General features: G+C 53.8%; 1 protein-coding gene across 2 annotated transcripts in view; it reads left to right on the forward strand.

The window, feature by feature from the left end:
* The window catches only part of SLC6A17 (solute carrier family 6 member 17), a 49,889-nt gene extending 41,243 nt beyond the window's left edge, over positions 1-8,646 (forward strand). For both annotated transcript variants that reach the window (XM_045511648.2, XM_010948272.3), the window contains 4 exons: positions 1,557-1,749; positions 2,293-2,452; positions 4,093-4,255; positions 4,758-8,646. In XM_045511648.2, coding sequence (XP_045367604.2) covers positions 1,557-1,749; positions 2,293-2,452; positions 4,093-4,255; positions 4,758-5,126 — 885 coding nt within the window. In that variant the 3' untranslated portion in view covers positions 5,127-8,646. The remainder of the gene's footprint in view (positions 1-1,556; positions 1,750-2,292; positions 2,453-4,092; positions 4,256-4,757) is intronic.
* The last annotated feature ends 5,543 nt before the right edge of the window (positions 8,647-14,189 follow it).

Below are 14,189 nucleotides of genomic sequence, written 5' to 3' on the forward strand. Positions count from 1 at the left end.
TGGCTAAAACCCCTGCCCTGGGGTAGGTTGAGTCTTGCTGAGAAGACGAGGCAGACACATCCGCCCTGGAAATCAGAGGGAGTGCAGACGGCTTTCATGTTTCTTGAATGGGTTTCCTGCACACCTATCACTGCCACATGTAATGCACTTGAAACAGTGCCTTGGACACAGCATGCAGAAAATAAGTGTTTACATTAGCATCTGCCCTTTGCTGTCCACCCTCCTGGGCCCTCATGACAGCACTGTGAGCTGAATATGAATACCGTCACCTATTTTACAGGTGAGCAGCCTGTATGCTGGGAGGCTGTTCGAGGCCTTGCAGCTAGGAAGTCAAGAAACTGGGGTTCAAATCTTTATGCTTCCACCCCTTCCACAACTGCCCCACTCCAACTGCCACAATGACCCTTGGCCCCTGGGTGGGGCGGGGTGACGTTGCTCCCTCATTAATGCTCAGGCCCCAGTTTGGACATCTCGCTTCTATCCCTGTTTGCACAGCTGGAAACACAAAGTGACTGTTCTATTAGGAGGGGTAACAGGAGAGAGACACGCCCATGGGGTCCTGGGACCCAGCTGGTAGCAGGGCTCACAGGGGGCTGAATCAGCTTCGTTCTACTGGCACCATCCTAACTCTGAGGGACGGTGTCCTGTACCCCGTGACCTCTTCCCATGTGATCAGGAGCAAAAAGGCCCTGTCTGGGGACCCCTGCCCTGGTTTCTTCCCCAGGTGACTGGCAGCACAGAGGCCTGCCCCTTCCTTGAGACCCTGTCCCACTCTCACAGGCATGGCCTGGTCCTCTGAATAGAACAAGAATTGTAGCATTTTAAAAAATATAATACAATCTTATATTTTTAAAATATAATACAATCTTAATAATATCCAAATGCCAAGAACTACGCTCTCACACAGTTGGTAGAGGTGGTCCCTTGCAGTCACTGGACATCACAGGACAGCACAGAAATAATGTCAGCTGACAGTATGTGGTCAGTTCCCCATGAGAGGTTCCAGCCATTGAAGCAGTGCTGTCTTCCTAGGCGGCCCATCAGAGTCAGCCGGGGGCTTTATAAAACCCTAATATCCAGCTTTACCCTGCAGGCCAAGCAAATCTTAGTTCCTGGGGAAAGACCCAGGCATTGGTGTTTTTTAAAGGCTCCCATTTGAGTCCATTGGACAGCCGTGGCTGAGAAGACTACGTTAAAGGCTGGAGTTCAGAGCTGGGGGTGGCCACACTGCTTAGAGGTAGAGAGTCCTGAGCTGGGCATGTGTCTAAAAGTGAGCATCTTCATCTGAACCACACAGAGTCCTTGGACAACTTGCAGAATCCAAGCCCTGCAGGCCAACTCCTGAATTAGCGTTTTACTCCCTGGGTAGGGTGGCAGGGGTGGAATCGGATGCTCACTCAAGTTTGAGACCAAAAACAAGAGGATTTAGGTGAGGGTGGAGATCCCTGTGAAAGGGAACAGCTATTCCTAAAGCTCCCAGGGCAGAGATAAAGAAGCAGGGGGCTCCCAGGTGGGCATGGACCCTCACTGAGCCCCACCCTCTGCCCCACCCTCAGTCCGTGCAGGGCACAGGCCTGGCCTTTATAGCCTTTACCGAGGCCATGACGCACTTCCCTGCCTCCCCGTTCTGGTCCGTCATGTTCTTCCTGATGCTCATCAACCTGGGCCTGGGCAGTATGATCGGGACCATGGCGGGCATCACCACGCCCATCATCGACACCTTCAAGGTGCCCAAGGAGATGTTCACAGGTAACGCCTCCCGGCAGGCCCCACTGACCTTGTGCACTACCCTGGAGGACAGCGATCAGGTTGTGGCTCTAATTTTAGAAAGATTGGGTTCTGACTGGGTTATTCATGACTCCATCCTTAGAAGGCTCCACTCCCCCGGGATGTAGCTGGAACCTGGCTCTGCCACCCAGAGAAGACCACTTAAGAGCCAGGAGGGAGAAAGCTGTTTGGGAATCTGTGCCAAATTTGGGCTGGGAGATTTGCCCTTCTCCCCAAGGGCCTCTGAAGTGTCTTGGCAGGGGTGGCCTCCCTCCATGCTGGCCTTGCACTCCGCTTCCATCCCGGTCACTCCTGGCCCCAGGATGCTCCCTGCCTAGAAGAGTGGGAGCTCTGAACCTCAGCATCTGGACCCCTCCCCCCATTCAGGGCTGGGTCTGCCAGAGGGTGGGCTGCAGGCCTGCTGAGGAGAGGGGTGGGATGGGGGGGCCTGGGTGCCCCCAAGATCCCCTGGGCCCTGCCCACCCTGCACCTTTGCCCCCACACCGGCCTCCCGGCTCTCTGTAGTGGGCTGCTGTGTCTTTGCATTCTTCGTGGGGCTGTTGTTCGTCCAGCGCTCCGGAAACTACTTTGTCACCATGTTTGATGACTACTCGGCCACCCTGCCGCTCACTGTCATTGTCATCCTTGAGAACATCGCTGTGGCCTGGATCTATGGAACCAAGAAGTAAGGGGGTCGTGGGGGAGGGGTGGGGACAGGAAGAGGGGTCCATCCCATCATGACTCCCTGGAGAGTGCTGTGTGCCCAGAGCTGCTCGTGAGTGGGACAGGAGATCACAGAGTCAGGATGTCAGTCTGAAAGTGCCCTTACAGCTCCTTTAGGGAAACTGAGTGTCAGAGAGAGGACACGACTGTCCAAAGCCACTTGGCTGGTGAGAGACAGAGCCAGGCTGAGGACACAAGTCTCCTGGGTTCAGGTTCTGGCATCCTCCTAAATTGCCTTAAATTACCGAAGCAACTTTCCCAGGTATCAACTGTATTTTGTCACGCTTGTTAAGCATTTAGTACATACACAAGCGGCCCCTGCCCTCAGAGAACCTGTCAACTTCAGCAGCCTGACTCACACTTTTTAGGGTGAGCTACAAAAGGGGTGTGAGACAAGCTGTGATGTGATCCCCAAGTTTGGGATTGGGTGGGGTAAGAAGAGTTCAGCAATATGAATGGACTGGGTCTCATGGCCTGAGCCTCCGGCAAACCTATGCACACTATCAGCCCCTGGCCTCTTTCCTCATTTAAAGACAAACCCGTGTTCCCAGGAAGCCCCAGGACTAGGCCTCCCACGCACACTCAGCAAGGCCCTGGACTCCTGACTCTCCCCGATGTCTAGACCTGGTGTTAAAATCAGGCTCTCTACAGGCCCTGCTGCAGCCGTCTGCTTCCTAGGAGTGTGCAGGAGGGGATGGGGTGAGCAGACAGGGAGCAACCCTGTGGGCCAGGGTGCTGGAAGGGCTCTAGTGAAGCCCCATACCTCCTTCTCAGAATATTATTTTTAAATGCATAAGATAAAATATCTAAGATTTTATAAGAAACTCATTATATTGAAAGTTACAAAATAATGTTTAAAATCTGTGATGTAGTAATATATGCATACTTTATTTTTACTGCATTAAGTTGCAGTATCTAGCTGTGGGTCTGATAACGATGATAATTTCAAAGTGGTGATAAGCATAAATGATGTTTGTAGGTATCACCATTGTAATGCGATAGGAAAGTATCTGGGATTTAATCAATTGCTTACAGAGTCCCGGGTACTATTAATAGTACTGTCATTCCTTGCCTTTATAATAGAAAGAAATGAAAGATTTCAGTTAAGTGTTACTGAGGTAAAGATGATTTTTTGAATTCCATCTGTGTACGCATCCTGCCAGCCTCCCGGAATTCCACCCACACACCGATTGGTTAGAAATCCCCGAGTCAGGGCAGCCTTCTGCCTTTGGATTCTAGAGATGTGCACTTCTACCTCTCTTCCAGCAGGGGGAGTCTAGAGCCAGGCTGGTATGAGTGGGGCTGGGTGCCCAGCAAAGCCCCCTGGATCCCGTCCACCTGCCCCGGGTGTGTCCCGTGGGCTGTATCATCTCCTTGCATGGGGTGTGACGCGACATAGTCAGAGGAAGAGGAGGACAGCAGAGCCTTTTCAGAGGCCAGCTGGGCCACAGAATGATGCACTGGGAGTGTTGAATGTGAAGAATGGAACAGCCTGGGAGGGAGAGACTGGTCAGCGAAGGCTTCCCAGAGGAGGGAGCTGGGGGGGCATTGTGCAGGTGCAGTGGGGATGCCAACTTCAGGGCCCTCTGCTGTGCTTGGCAGGTTCATGCAGGAGTTGACGGAGATGCTGGGCTTCCGGCCCTACCGCTTCTATTTCTACATGTGGAAGTTTGTGTCTCCGCTGTGCATGGCTGTGCTCACCATGGCCAGCATCATCCAGCTGGGGGTCACGCCCCCAGGCTACAGTGCCTGGATCAAGGAGGAGGTGAGAGGTGGGGGCCTGAAACCCCAGGGACGCTGACATCTTTCCTGGCCTTTAATGCAACAGGTGATAGAGATAAACCCAGTTAGGGCAACTACTCAGTGCCAGGCCCTGCCAGGGGCTTTGCACACCTGATTTGAAACCTTTACAACAACCCAAGCAGAGAAAGGTGACGTTATCTCGATCACACAGAAGGGGAAACTGAGGCTCAGAAAGGTTAATGCGCGTGTTCAGTCTTTCTAACCCGGGTTTTCTCTCCACACGGAGTCTGTGATGGGGAACCACTCCAACTTTTTACAAGTGTAGAAACTGAGACCCAGGGAGGCTCAGGCTCTTAGCCATGGTGACGAGCTAACCCAGGGAACAAGCCCGGAGGACCCCAACTCTGTAGATGCCTGGCCAGGATGGGTGGGATGGGAGAGGGCGGGAAGAGGCGGTCCTGGGGCCTGAGAGGGTGAAACTGCAGCAGGGCGGGGCAGCAGCCCTCACCGCTGTCTGCCCCCAGGCTGCCGAGCGCTACCTGTATTTCCCTAACTGGGCCATGGCCATCCTGATCACCCTCATCGTCGTGGCCGTCCTGCCCATCCCCGTGGTGTTTGTCCTGCGGCACTTCCACCTGCTCTCCGACGGCTCCAACACCCTCTCCGTGTCCTACAAGAAGGGCCGCATGATGAAGGACATCTCCAACCTGGAGGAGAATGACGAGACCCGCTTCATCCTCAGCAAGGTGCCCAGCGAGGCACCCTCCCCCATGCCCACTCACCGCTCCTACCTGGGGCCCGGCAGCACATCACCCATGGAGACCAGCAGCAACCCCAACGGACGCTATGGGAGCGGCTACCTCCTGGCCAGCACCCCTGAGTCAGAGCTGTGACCACCAGCCCGCCCCGCCCGCCTCGCCCCCAACACCCAAGCAGCCCACATGTCCCGGCCTGGCCTCTCTCTCCAGGTCAGGTCCTCCACCCAAGGAGAGGGGGTCCATCCTGCCTCGTCCGCCGCCCTGTCCCAGCTGACTTCTGCTCCCTAGATCTGAGTGGGGGCTGGGAGAAGCTTTGGCCCCCAAACTAGGCCCCCAACGCAGCTAACCTTCTGAGGTCCTCTTACCAAATTGCAGCTGAGTAGCTGGAAGCATCCAGATGTCCCGATTCTCAGCTCAGGGGAGACTCCAAGTGGCCACTCCGGGGGTCATTCCCTCCTCTTTCTCTCCCTGGAACTTGACATCTGCAGGTCTTAGGTCTTGGGGTCCCTTAGTGCTGCCAGGTAGTGGTCGTGGTGAGAGGCACCAGGGTGGGTTGGGGGTGTCCTGTGCCAGAGGTGCCTGATTTAAGGTTGGGGACGGAACAGGTGTGCTAGGACTTGGGGCTCAGACTTGGGAGGGAGTCTGCAGAGGTCCCCATTAGTTCTGTTTGGTGAGGCAGATGGTGCCCTCTAGTTTAAGCACAAGCACTGGCAGCAGGGGTCGGGGATGAGGGGATTCCTCTGCCTCGGCTCTAGGTGGAACCTCCAATGTCCTTGGCCCTGCCTGGGGTGGGTGAGGTGTGCTCCTGTCTCCTGCCTGGGAGGGTGATCCCTGGCCCCGGAAACCTTCCCACCTCTATTAGGGCTTGTTCTGCCCTCTCCTCCCCAACCCTGGAGCCCAGGGCGGTGGCCTCTGCCTCTGTCCTTGAAAGAGAAGGGCACAGTGCACGGAGAGGTCTCCAGAGCACCCCTGATGGTTCCCAGCACAATTTGGACAGTTTGGAGCACAATTGTGAAGCACACCCCCTCTCGCGCCCAGGGGCTGACTTTCTCACTAGCGGCAGCTTCTCCCCTGGAACCAGAGTCCCTGGAGTTCTGGAGCTCACCCCCCTGGGAAAGAGATAATTTCACTGCCCCTCTGAGCCACCGCCACTCTCCTTGTACAAGCACAGCCACACCATGTGCACGTTGTGTGTGGACACCTTGGAAACCTTGCCCAAGCTGCCCGGCCCATGGCCCGTGAACATTGCAAGCTGCCTAGGGGAACGGCCAGGCCTCTGTCCTGGGACCCAGGCCTGCAGAATCCCCATGCACACTCACCTTCACCTCCCTCAGAAGAGAGCTGCCTTCAGAGTGCAGATTAAGAGGATTAGAACTTGACGGGAGGTCAAAAGTCTGCAGAGCGATTGATGGAAGGATGGATGAATGGATGGATGGATGGGAGGGATGGAGGAAGGGAGGAAGAATGGCTGGGACAGCAAACCTCCATCTTTGAGAGCTGCAGTGGGCAGGGCAAGAGCAGGCCACAGTGCTTGGACTGGCTACCTTCACAGAGGGTCCTGAGCCACTTGTGTGTCCCTGACTTCTCTCAGCACTGGGAGGCACAGACCACACCCAGGGTTCCCTCCTTCACCCCTTGGTCCCTTAGTTCCCCGACCTGCCTTGGGGTCTGCCTGCCATCTCCCTTACTCGTCTCGCCACCACAGTACTCCCGTTTCCAGCCCTCTCAGCCCCACTGGTCCTTCCTGAGTGTGAGAGGGGAGAGGGGAGAAGGAGACCCACATCTCCCCAAAGACACGAGCTTTTGGAGCACAACATCCCGCTTTAGGCCCCCTCACCTGCCAGTACCTCCTACCTGGCCGCGTGCCTAATCCCAAGCAGAAATAGCAACAGGAAAAGCAAAGCCCCAGGAGAGACACTCCACTATATATACTCCCATATATTCTATTTCTATTGTATATTCAATCTGTACATGTGGGTGTAAATGCTGTTAAATGACAAACCCAATATTATACTGTGGCTGGTGGACTATTTTCATCCTCAGTGCTATACAGATCTATTTTCATTGTATATTTGATATATTTTTAATTTTGTAGCTTGTGGCCGGGCCAGGCCCCAGCCCGCCAGCCTGTGATAGGGCAGCTGAGCTGGGGCCTTCTGCTTGGTCCTCGTGGGCTGGGTAGTGCTCGTAGCCAGCTGTTGTAGGCCGGGCGCTGTCCTGGCTGTGTATCTGCTGTTAGACGTAGGGCCTGGAGCTTGGCGTGTGTGCGTGTGCGTGCGTGTGTGTGTGTGCACATATGGGTGTGGGTGTGCATAGGGTGCTGATTTGTGATTCCCAGTGTTCACGCTCCTGAAGACCACGCTGCCCTCCCTGCTGCCACCTCCTCCTCTCAGCTCCATCAGGCGAGGCCTCAGGGCAGGGTCCTGTGGGAAGCCGCCAGCTGTGGGAAAGGCACACGCTTCTTGCTGGTGACTCATTGCCTTCACACCACTGGGCCTGCCAGAAGCAGGGAGGGAGTGGTCTTGGGGGGATGGGGGAAGCCCCCACATCTATTTTCCAGCCAACCTCTTGCTGTGCCCACTGGAGTCACAAGCTCTTCATTCCCCAGGGAAAGTGCTGGGTTTCTTAAGATGGTGAGCCCCCAAGAGGGCATCTTCCAGTGCCTCTGTCCTGTATTTGTCCTTGAGACATCGGTGTCAGTGTTCAGAAGGAACAGCTGCCCCTCTCTGGGCCTCTGACTCATACCTCTGCTCATGGCTCAGGGGAACTGGGAGTGGGCAAGGTCAAGGGGGCGGGGATCTGGTGAGGTAAGATCCAGCCCAGATCCCCTGGAGGGGCAGGAGGTGCCCAGAGAGGGGCAGGCCTCCACGTTCCTGCACAGGGTCCCTGCCCCACTGACTTTGGTGCTGTCCATACAGTGCCCACCAGGGACAGAGCAGACTCCAGGGCAGGACAGGGCAGGGGTCTACCTGAAAAGAGTCCCTGGTCCCTGGTCCTGCCCCTGCCTGCCTTCCAGCCCCAGTCACCAGCTTCTTGCTCAGGGAGCCCTCTCCACTGAGGCAGCATGAAGTCTGAGGCCCAGGTGGGGTGGACAGGTGGGCATACGGGTTGATGCCAGTCAGCCTGGCTCTTGCCCTCCAGCAATGAGTCTGTGGGGACTGCGGCTTTCCTAGTGCCAGGAGAAGCCCTCGCGTGAGGTGGGGCTTCGGGAGCTGCATGGTCCCAGGCCTAAACAGGCCTGCGGGTATTATTGGGGGGGGCTTTCCTCTGCCCGTCCTCGCAGCCGCACCTCCGCCTCCCTGCCAGAGCACAGGCTGGAACACACTTGTCTCCCTGAGCACCCACCAGGCCCTGAAATTGGGGGCTTGCTGCCCCTTCACTGGAGCCTAATGACTGGGGATGGGGCAAGAACATCCAAGGTCCTTTCTCATCCCAAGTACTGCTTTGTACAGACCCAAACACACACAGCAGGCGTCATTTTAGGTTCTGGTGCAAGTTTAGAACAATTCGAGTCCACGCACCCCGTGCTGCTCAGAGTCCTGGGTCAAGACCACTCAGCCCAGGGGAGGGGATGAGGCATTGTCACCCCCGGGGTCCTTCATTCCTCTCTAACCCCACCCCCCTGGTGTACAATAAAGCGTCTGTTCTTACCAAACTTCTCTTGCCTTTCTGACTTACTCCGGCATCAGGGAGAGGGGATGGTGGAGGCCATGGATCCTGAAGGCAGGTTTGCAGCGAAAGCCTGGATGGGAGGGATCAGAGGGGACTTCTGTGGGAGCTTAGGGGCTGCCTGGCTATCTGGCTGAGGAGTTTGAGGAAGATGAAGAGGGACATATATTTATTTTCCTAGGAAACAGAATGAACTAGGGGTTGGGGAAGCACTTCTTTCTTCACATCTCAAGGAACACAGACATTGGGAGAGACAAGAAGTCTGGCTCCTGGGGGAAGCCCCTCCCCCTGGCACCCCACTCCAGACTAGAATGATGCTGCCTGATCCCTAACACAGCCGAAGTCCCCCAAGGAACCTTCCATTTCCTTCTCCCACCACAGAGAAGAAAGTGCTGTTCCAGGAATAGCCACCAGAGGGCAGGAAAACCTTTCTCTCCAGATCGTGGTCTGTTTCCCTTCCCCACCAACTCAATCACTTACTCCTTTGTTAATTTATTCACTGAACGCACATTTATTAAGTATCCACCATGAATAGGTTCTGTGCCAGCTATGGATACACAAACATAAATAAATCAGGGCTCTCTGTCCTGAGTTTGGGGAAGGGAACCCCTCCCTCCTCCCTCCCATCTTCAAATCTCCCCATCTCTCTCTCAAATGGGGAAATATCTTGGCGCTGGAAATATCACTCCTTGAAAATTAATTCAATTCTCTGGTTGAAGGTAATGTTTTGGAATGCCAAATCTGCTTCCGGGGGGGACTAGAGATCCACTGAGAAGTGGTATAAAAAAGGCTTGGGTTTGAGGAAATTATGGAGTCAGTTCAAGTTCAAATGCCAACTAGGCCCTCTGCCTCCTGAAAGACCTAGAGCAAATTATTTTAACCCCTCTGAGCTTAAATTTCCTAGTCTGTAAGATGGAAATAATGCATGGATTGAATGAGATAACACACGTTGCTGTGTATCCAGTTACCTCAAAACTTAGTGGCTTAAAACAACCATTTTATTACAGCTCATGGTTCTGGGGGTAAATAATTCAGGCAGGGTTTGTCTGAGTGGCTCTTCTGGTGACAACTGAGGTTGCTCAGTGGTATTCAGTTGGCAGATGAGCTGGTCTGGAGACTTCAAGGTGGCCTTGCTCACATTCATTCAAATGGCCAGCACCTCAGTGAGAACGGCTGACACCCTGAGCTCAAACTGTCCCCAGAGGAGCCTCTACAACTGGACTCGCCAGCACAGTTTATCTCTGGGTGGCCAGACGTGTGTGTGATGGCTCAGGGTGCCCAGAGAGACCATTTCAAGAGACGGGAGGTAGAAGCTGCCAATTTCTTAAGCCCTGGAATTGAAAAATGGCTCAGTGTCACTTCTGCCATATTCTGTGGGTCACAGCATCTGTCCAGAGTCAATGGGAAGGCATAGAGGCCCCGCTGGCTGATGGGAAGGGGGCCAAAGAATTGGTGGCCTACGTAATAAGCCCATTCCAGGGGGCCAGGGATCTCCCATCACTTGTGCCTGAGTGGGGTACAAACAGGGAAGCTCTTATGGGGAGGGGAGTGGCTGAGCTTGGGGCCCTGGATGGAGGGAGCAGAGAGGGAGGAAGAGAAGGCCACGTGGGAGGACACGAGAGATGATTTCTTCTGCTGTGTGTTTGCCTGGGGCAGGCGGCAAGGGGTAGGTTTGAATCATGGCTCTGTAACCAATCCTATAACCTGGGGCAAATCACTGAACCCTCTGAACCTCCCTTTTCTAAAAGAAGAATGACAATAAAATCTCTTTTTTGCAGAGATGTTATGAGGGGAAAATGAACTCTTTCTGGAAAACCTACTCAAATGTAGGATAGAATTCCTTCCAAGCTGGAATAGGTGCCCATTAAATATTAGCTTCCTTCCTTCTTACAACTGAGTAAGTCCACAGGGTCTGCTTCATTCTGGGGGCCCTATCTCCCTTGCAGGGAGTCATTCTCCCAGAACTATTCAGAAAGGACAGTTTCAGCCTAAAACTCAAAAAAGCCAAGGAAGAAGGAAGAAGAAGAAGGGGAGAGAAGGCACCATTTAAGGAAAGGGAGTATCAAAGTGTGGGGGTCTCACCCATCCCGCACACCACCCGGCTCCCCATAACAAATAGCCACAACCAGCCACACAGCATCCCCCAGCTCTGGCCACAGGGCCTTGGGCTAGAGTAGAAGGATTCTACAGACCATAGGGATGTGGTGGCCTTTTTTTTTTTTTTTTTAAAAAAGAAGATCCCAAATTCTTTAATACTTCAAGGGAATGGAGTCCATGCTCCTCCCCTTGAATCTGGGTGAGCAAACGCCTCCTTTGACCAACAGAGTGTGGTGGAAGTGATGCCATGTGACTTCTGAGGCTAGATTAGAATAGATCATGCCCCTTCCATCAGGCGTTCTAGGGACACCGGTTCTGGGGAAACTCAGCCACCATCTAAGAAGTGCAACCACCCTGCGACTAGCCTGTTCCAGAGAGGCCATGTGTTTGCAGGTGAACAGCTTCAGCCAAGTTCCCAGCCAACAGCCAGCATCAACTGCCAGCCACATAAACGCACCGTGGTGCACATTCAGCCCAGCTGAGCTTCAGATGTCTGCAGCCCCAGCTGACATCTGCCTGCAGCTGCACGAGGGACTCTAAGTAAGGTCTCTTTACCATCCCTTCCTAACTTCCTGACCCATAAAATCATGAGCAAAATACAATGCTTATTGGATTTACACCACTAAATTGGGGTAATTTGCTTCACAGCAGCAGGAATCAGAATATGAATCTTAGTGATTATCTGGCCCAACCTCCTCATAGAACAGCTGGGGAAACTGAAGCCCAGAGAGGAGAAACTCAGAGCCTCATAAACCATGGACTTGGAGTAAAAGGGCTGGAAGTGATCTGAGTGTCAACCAAGTGGGGGCAAAACTGGGGCCAAAGACTGGGTTTCTTGACTCCCAAATCCAAGGAGCCCTCTAGTACAGCAAAATGCTGACAGGGAGGGCTCCCACCTGCCCACTCTCATTCCACCACCTCATTAATTCCATGCATCAAGCATAAAACAAGTATTCTGAGTGCATAGGATTGTGCCAAGCACTGGGAATATACAAGGAAAACTCAGGCAGGGGTCCCTGCCTTGTAGTCATAATCTGACTCGGCACAACCTGCCATGTCACACTCACCAGTGCCAGGCACACTGCTGCATTTACTTACATGGTTGCATGTGGGAAGAAACCCGGGAAATGGGGGGAAGGCCTTATCTGTCACTCAACAGCAAACCAGTCATTATTAGGACTATTCCATGCAAACCATGGTGCTGGTTGCAGAGCAGACCCAGTGGAGGTGGAGCCTGTGGCTGGCTTCTGGGTGTCTTTGTTCTTCTCACGGCTGGCCCAAGCAGGGAAGGATCCATGGGCTTCATGAGTCCCCAGGAGGAGCCGGAGTTTGGTCTGCCTCTCCAAACAACTGCTTTCCTTTTCCTGGAGCCATTGCCAGAGGGGACCAGGACCATCAGGCCTAATTCACTACTCTAATGGAATAAACCAGTTTTGCTGGAGTTCAGCCCAAGTGGGATGAATCTATACTTTTCTAGATGGAGGAGCATTGAGTGCCAAGGAGTCTTGCCAGCTGGGTCCTGAGCTACCATGTGTGCACATGCGCTCTTGTTCTCTGGACCTGAGCTGGGTCTCTTCCTCAGCATCCTGGAGCCAGGAGGGCTCTGGGGATCCACTTAGCCAGCCCCGATTCTGTGATACCCATGAACACTGTTCCACATGCAGAGGCCACATGGGCCCAACCCCAGGCCCAGTTCAGTTTCCCAGCACTCATGGCTCCTTAGGTCTGAAATCTCTCAAGGAGACCATGTCTGTAAGCTGACACTCAGGTCCCTTCCAGCCCTTTGACTCCAAGTCCATGATTTATGAGGCTCTGAGTCCTGCCCAGGCCTTTTGATCCTTTCCCTTTAAGAGCTGGGCCATCAAAGGCCATCTGTGGAGCTCCCCCAGAGCCCTGAATACACCTTCACTAAGATTTTCACAGCAACCCAACCCTGTCCTCAGCCCTTGCGCAGAGCCCTTCTCGATGACATCCACAAGGCCCTATGGGCCATCTTCTGTGTCCAAGTCCTTCCCAATTCCTCCCGGGAAGGCTCTCAGCATTTGATTTGGAGCCTGCAAGTCTCCACTGGCTGCCTAGAGGTAGGGGTGGGAGGCAAGATAAAATGAAGTGATAAGCAAACAGGAGGTTTCAGTCTCCTCTCGCCCTCCCATTTCTCCCCTCCACGAAGGGAAAGGCTCTATCACCCTCTGCCCCATGATGATGGCTGATAAAGCAACTCAATTAACCAGTCTGGGAAGCAGGGAAAGCTGGGAAAGGATGCTGGCTCCTTGTCCTGAACCTGAGGAAGGACGGGGTTGGTCCTTGGCAGGAGCTGGGATATCAAAAGGGGAAGGTGCTAGGACCTTGTCTTGGCAGCCATGGGGCCTGCTCCTAGACCTGGAGCCCCTCAAAACAAGCAGAGTCCAGAGTCCACAGAAAAAAGATGGAGAGGAGATTGGATGGCTCATGTCACCCCAAAGTGGCTGAGCCCCACACCAGGCCCGGAAGAGGAAGGGGAGGGGTAAATGGCTGTAATATCAGGCTCTCAAGCCTCCCACTGGCCAGATTGCCCTCAGTTCTCAGACAGCAAGGGCCTTATGTGTGTGTGTGTGTGTGGGGGGGGCGGCACTAGAAAGGCTACAGGTACTTCACAGGCTCCCATCAGCACCACTCTGGGATCAAACATTGCTCTCTTTTCCTTTTCTTTTGCCATACCTTTATTCCTGGTGATGGAAACCCACTGTGACCAACACTTTAGCATAAGCTGGCTCCCAGACTGATGTTCTTTCTGGAAAGCCAGAAGAAACCAGGGCATGCAGGGGAGGAAGGTAGAGAAAAGGTGACAGTGAAAGGGAAGAAGCTTACGAAATTAGGAATTTCTAACTGTGACTGCTTCGTGGTCTTGCTTAAGCCTGTTTGTTATCAAGGTCTTGGAGGAATGTAAAAGGGAGAAAAGAAAGCAGGCAGAGTCCCAGATGGAGAGCTACCTGAGGTCCTGGAGTTGACGGGAAACCTAGAACCAGTCTTTACTTCAGGACTATTAGCCCCTTTTTCTTCCATTACCACAGCCCAGTGTGGGAGGTCTGGAGAAGGATCTCCTAGTACCACCAGGGGGCAGCACCCACCCACCCACCGTAGGCTGTCATGGCAGGCTGGGCAGGTGGGTCTTTCCTTCCTGGGTTCTGAGCTTTGAGGAGATAGCATGACCTCATACCTACAGAATTGACAGAGACAAGCCCCTATGATGTTAACTGCAGCATACTGAATCTTCCAGAAAATCCCAGAGGGGCTCAGGTAACGGGCTAGCCCAGAGCTCTAGGACAAAATCCTTCACAAGCAGTGAGGACTTGTCTGGAGAACTCTGGCCTGAGGCTGAGTTTCCCTCTCCAGGAGCTGGTCAGCGTGCTGAGTCAGGGGTACTCCCACCACTGCACCTTCACCTCGCTGCCT

This window comes from Camelus bactrianus, chromosome 9 (assembly GCF_048773025.1).
Source record: "Camelus bactrianus isolate YW-2024 breed Bactrian camel chromosome 9, ASM4877302v1, whole genome shotgun sequence".
NCBI classification, from domain to species: domain Eukaryota; kingdom Metazoa; phylum Chordata; class Mammalia; order Artiodactyla; family Camelidae; genus Camelus; species Camelus bactrianus.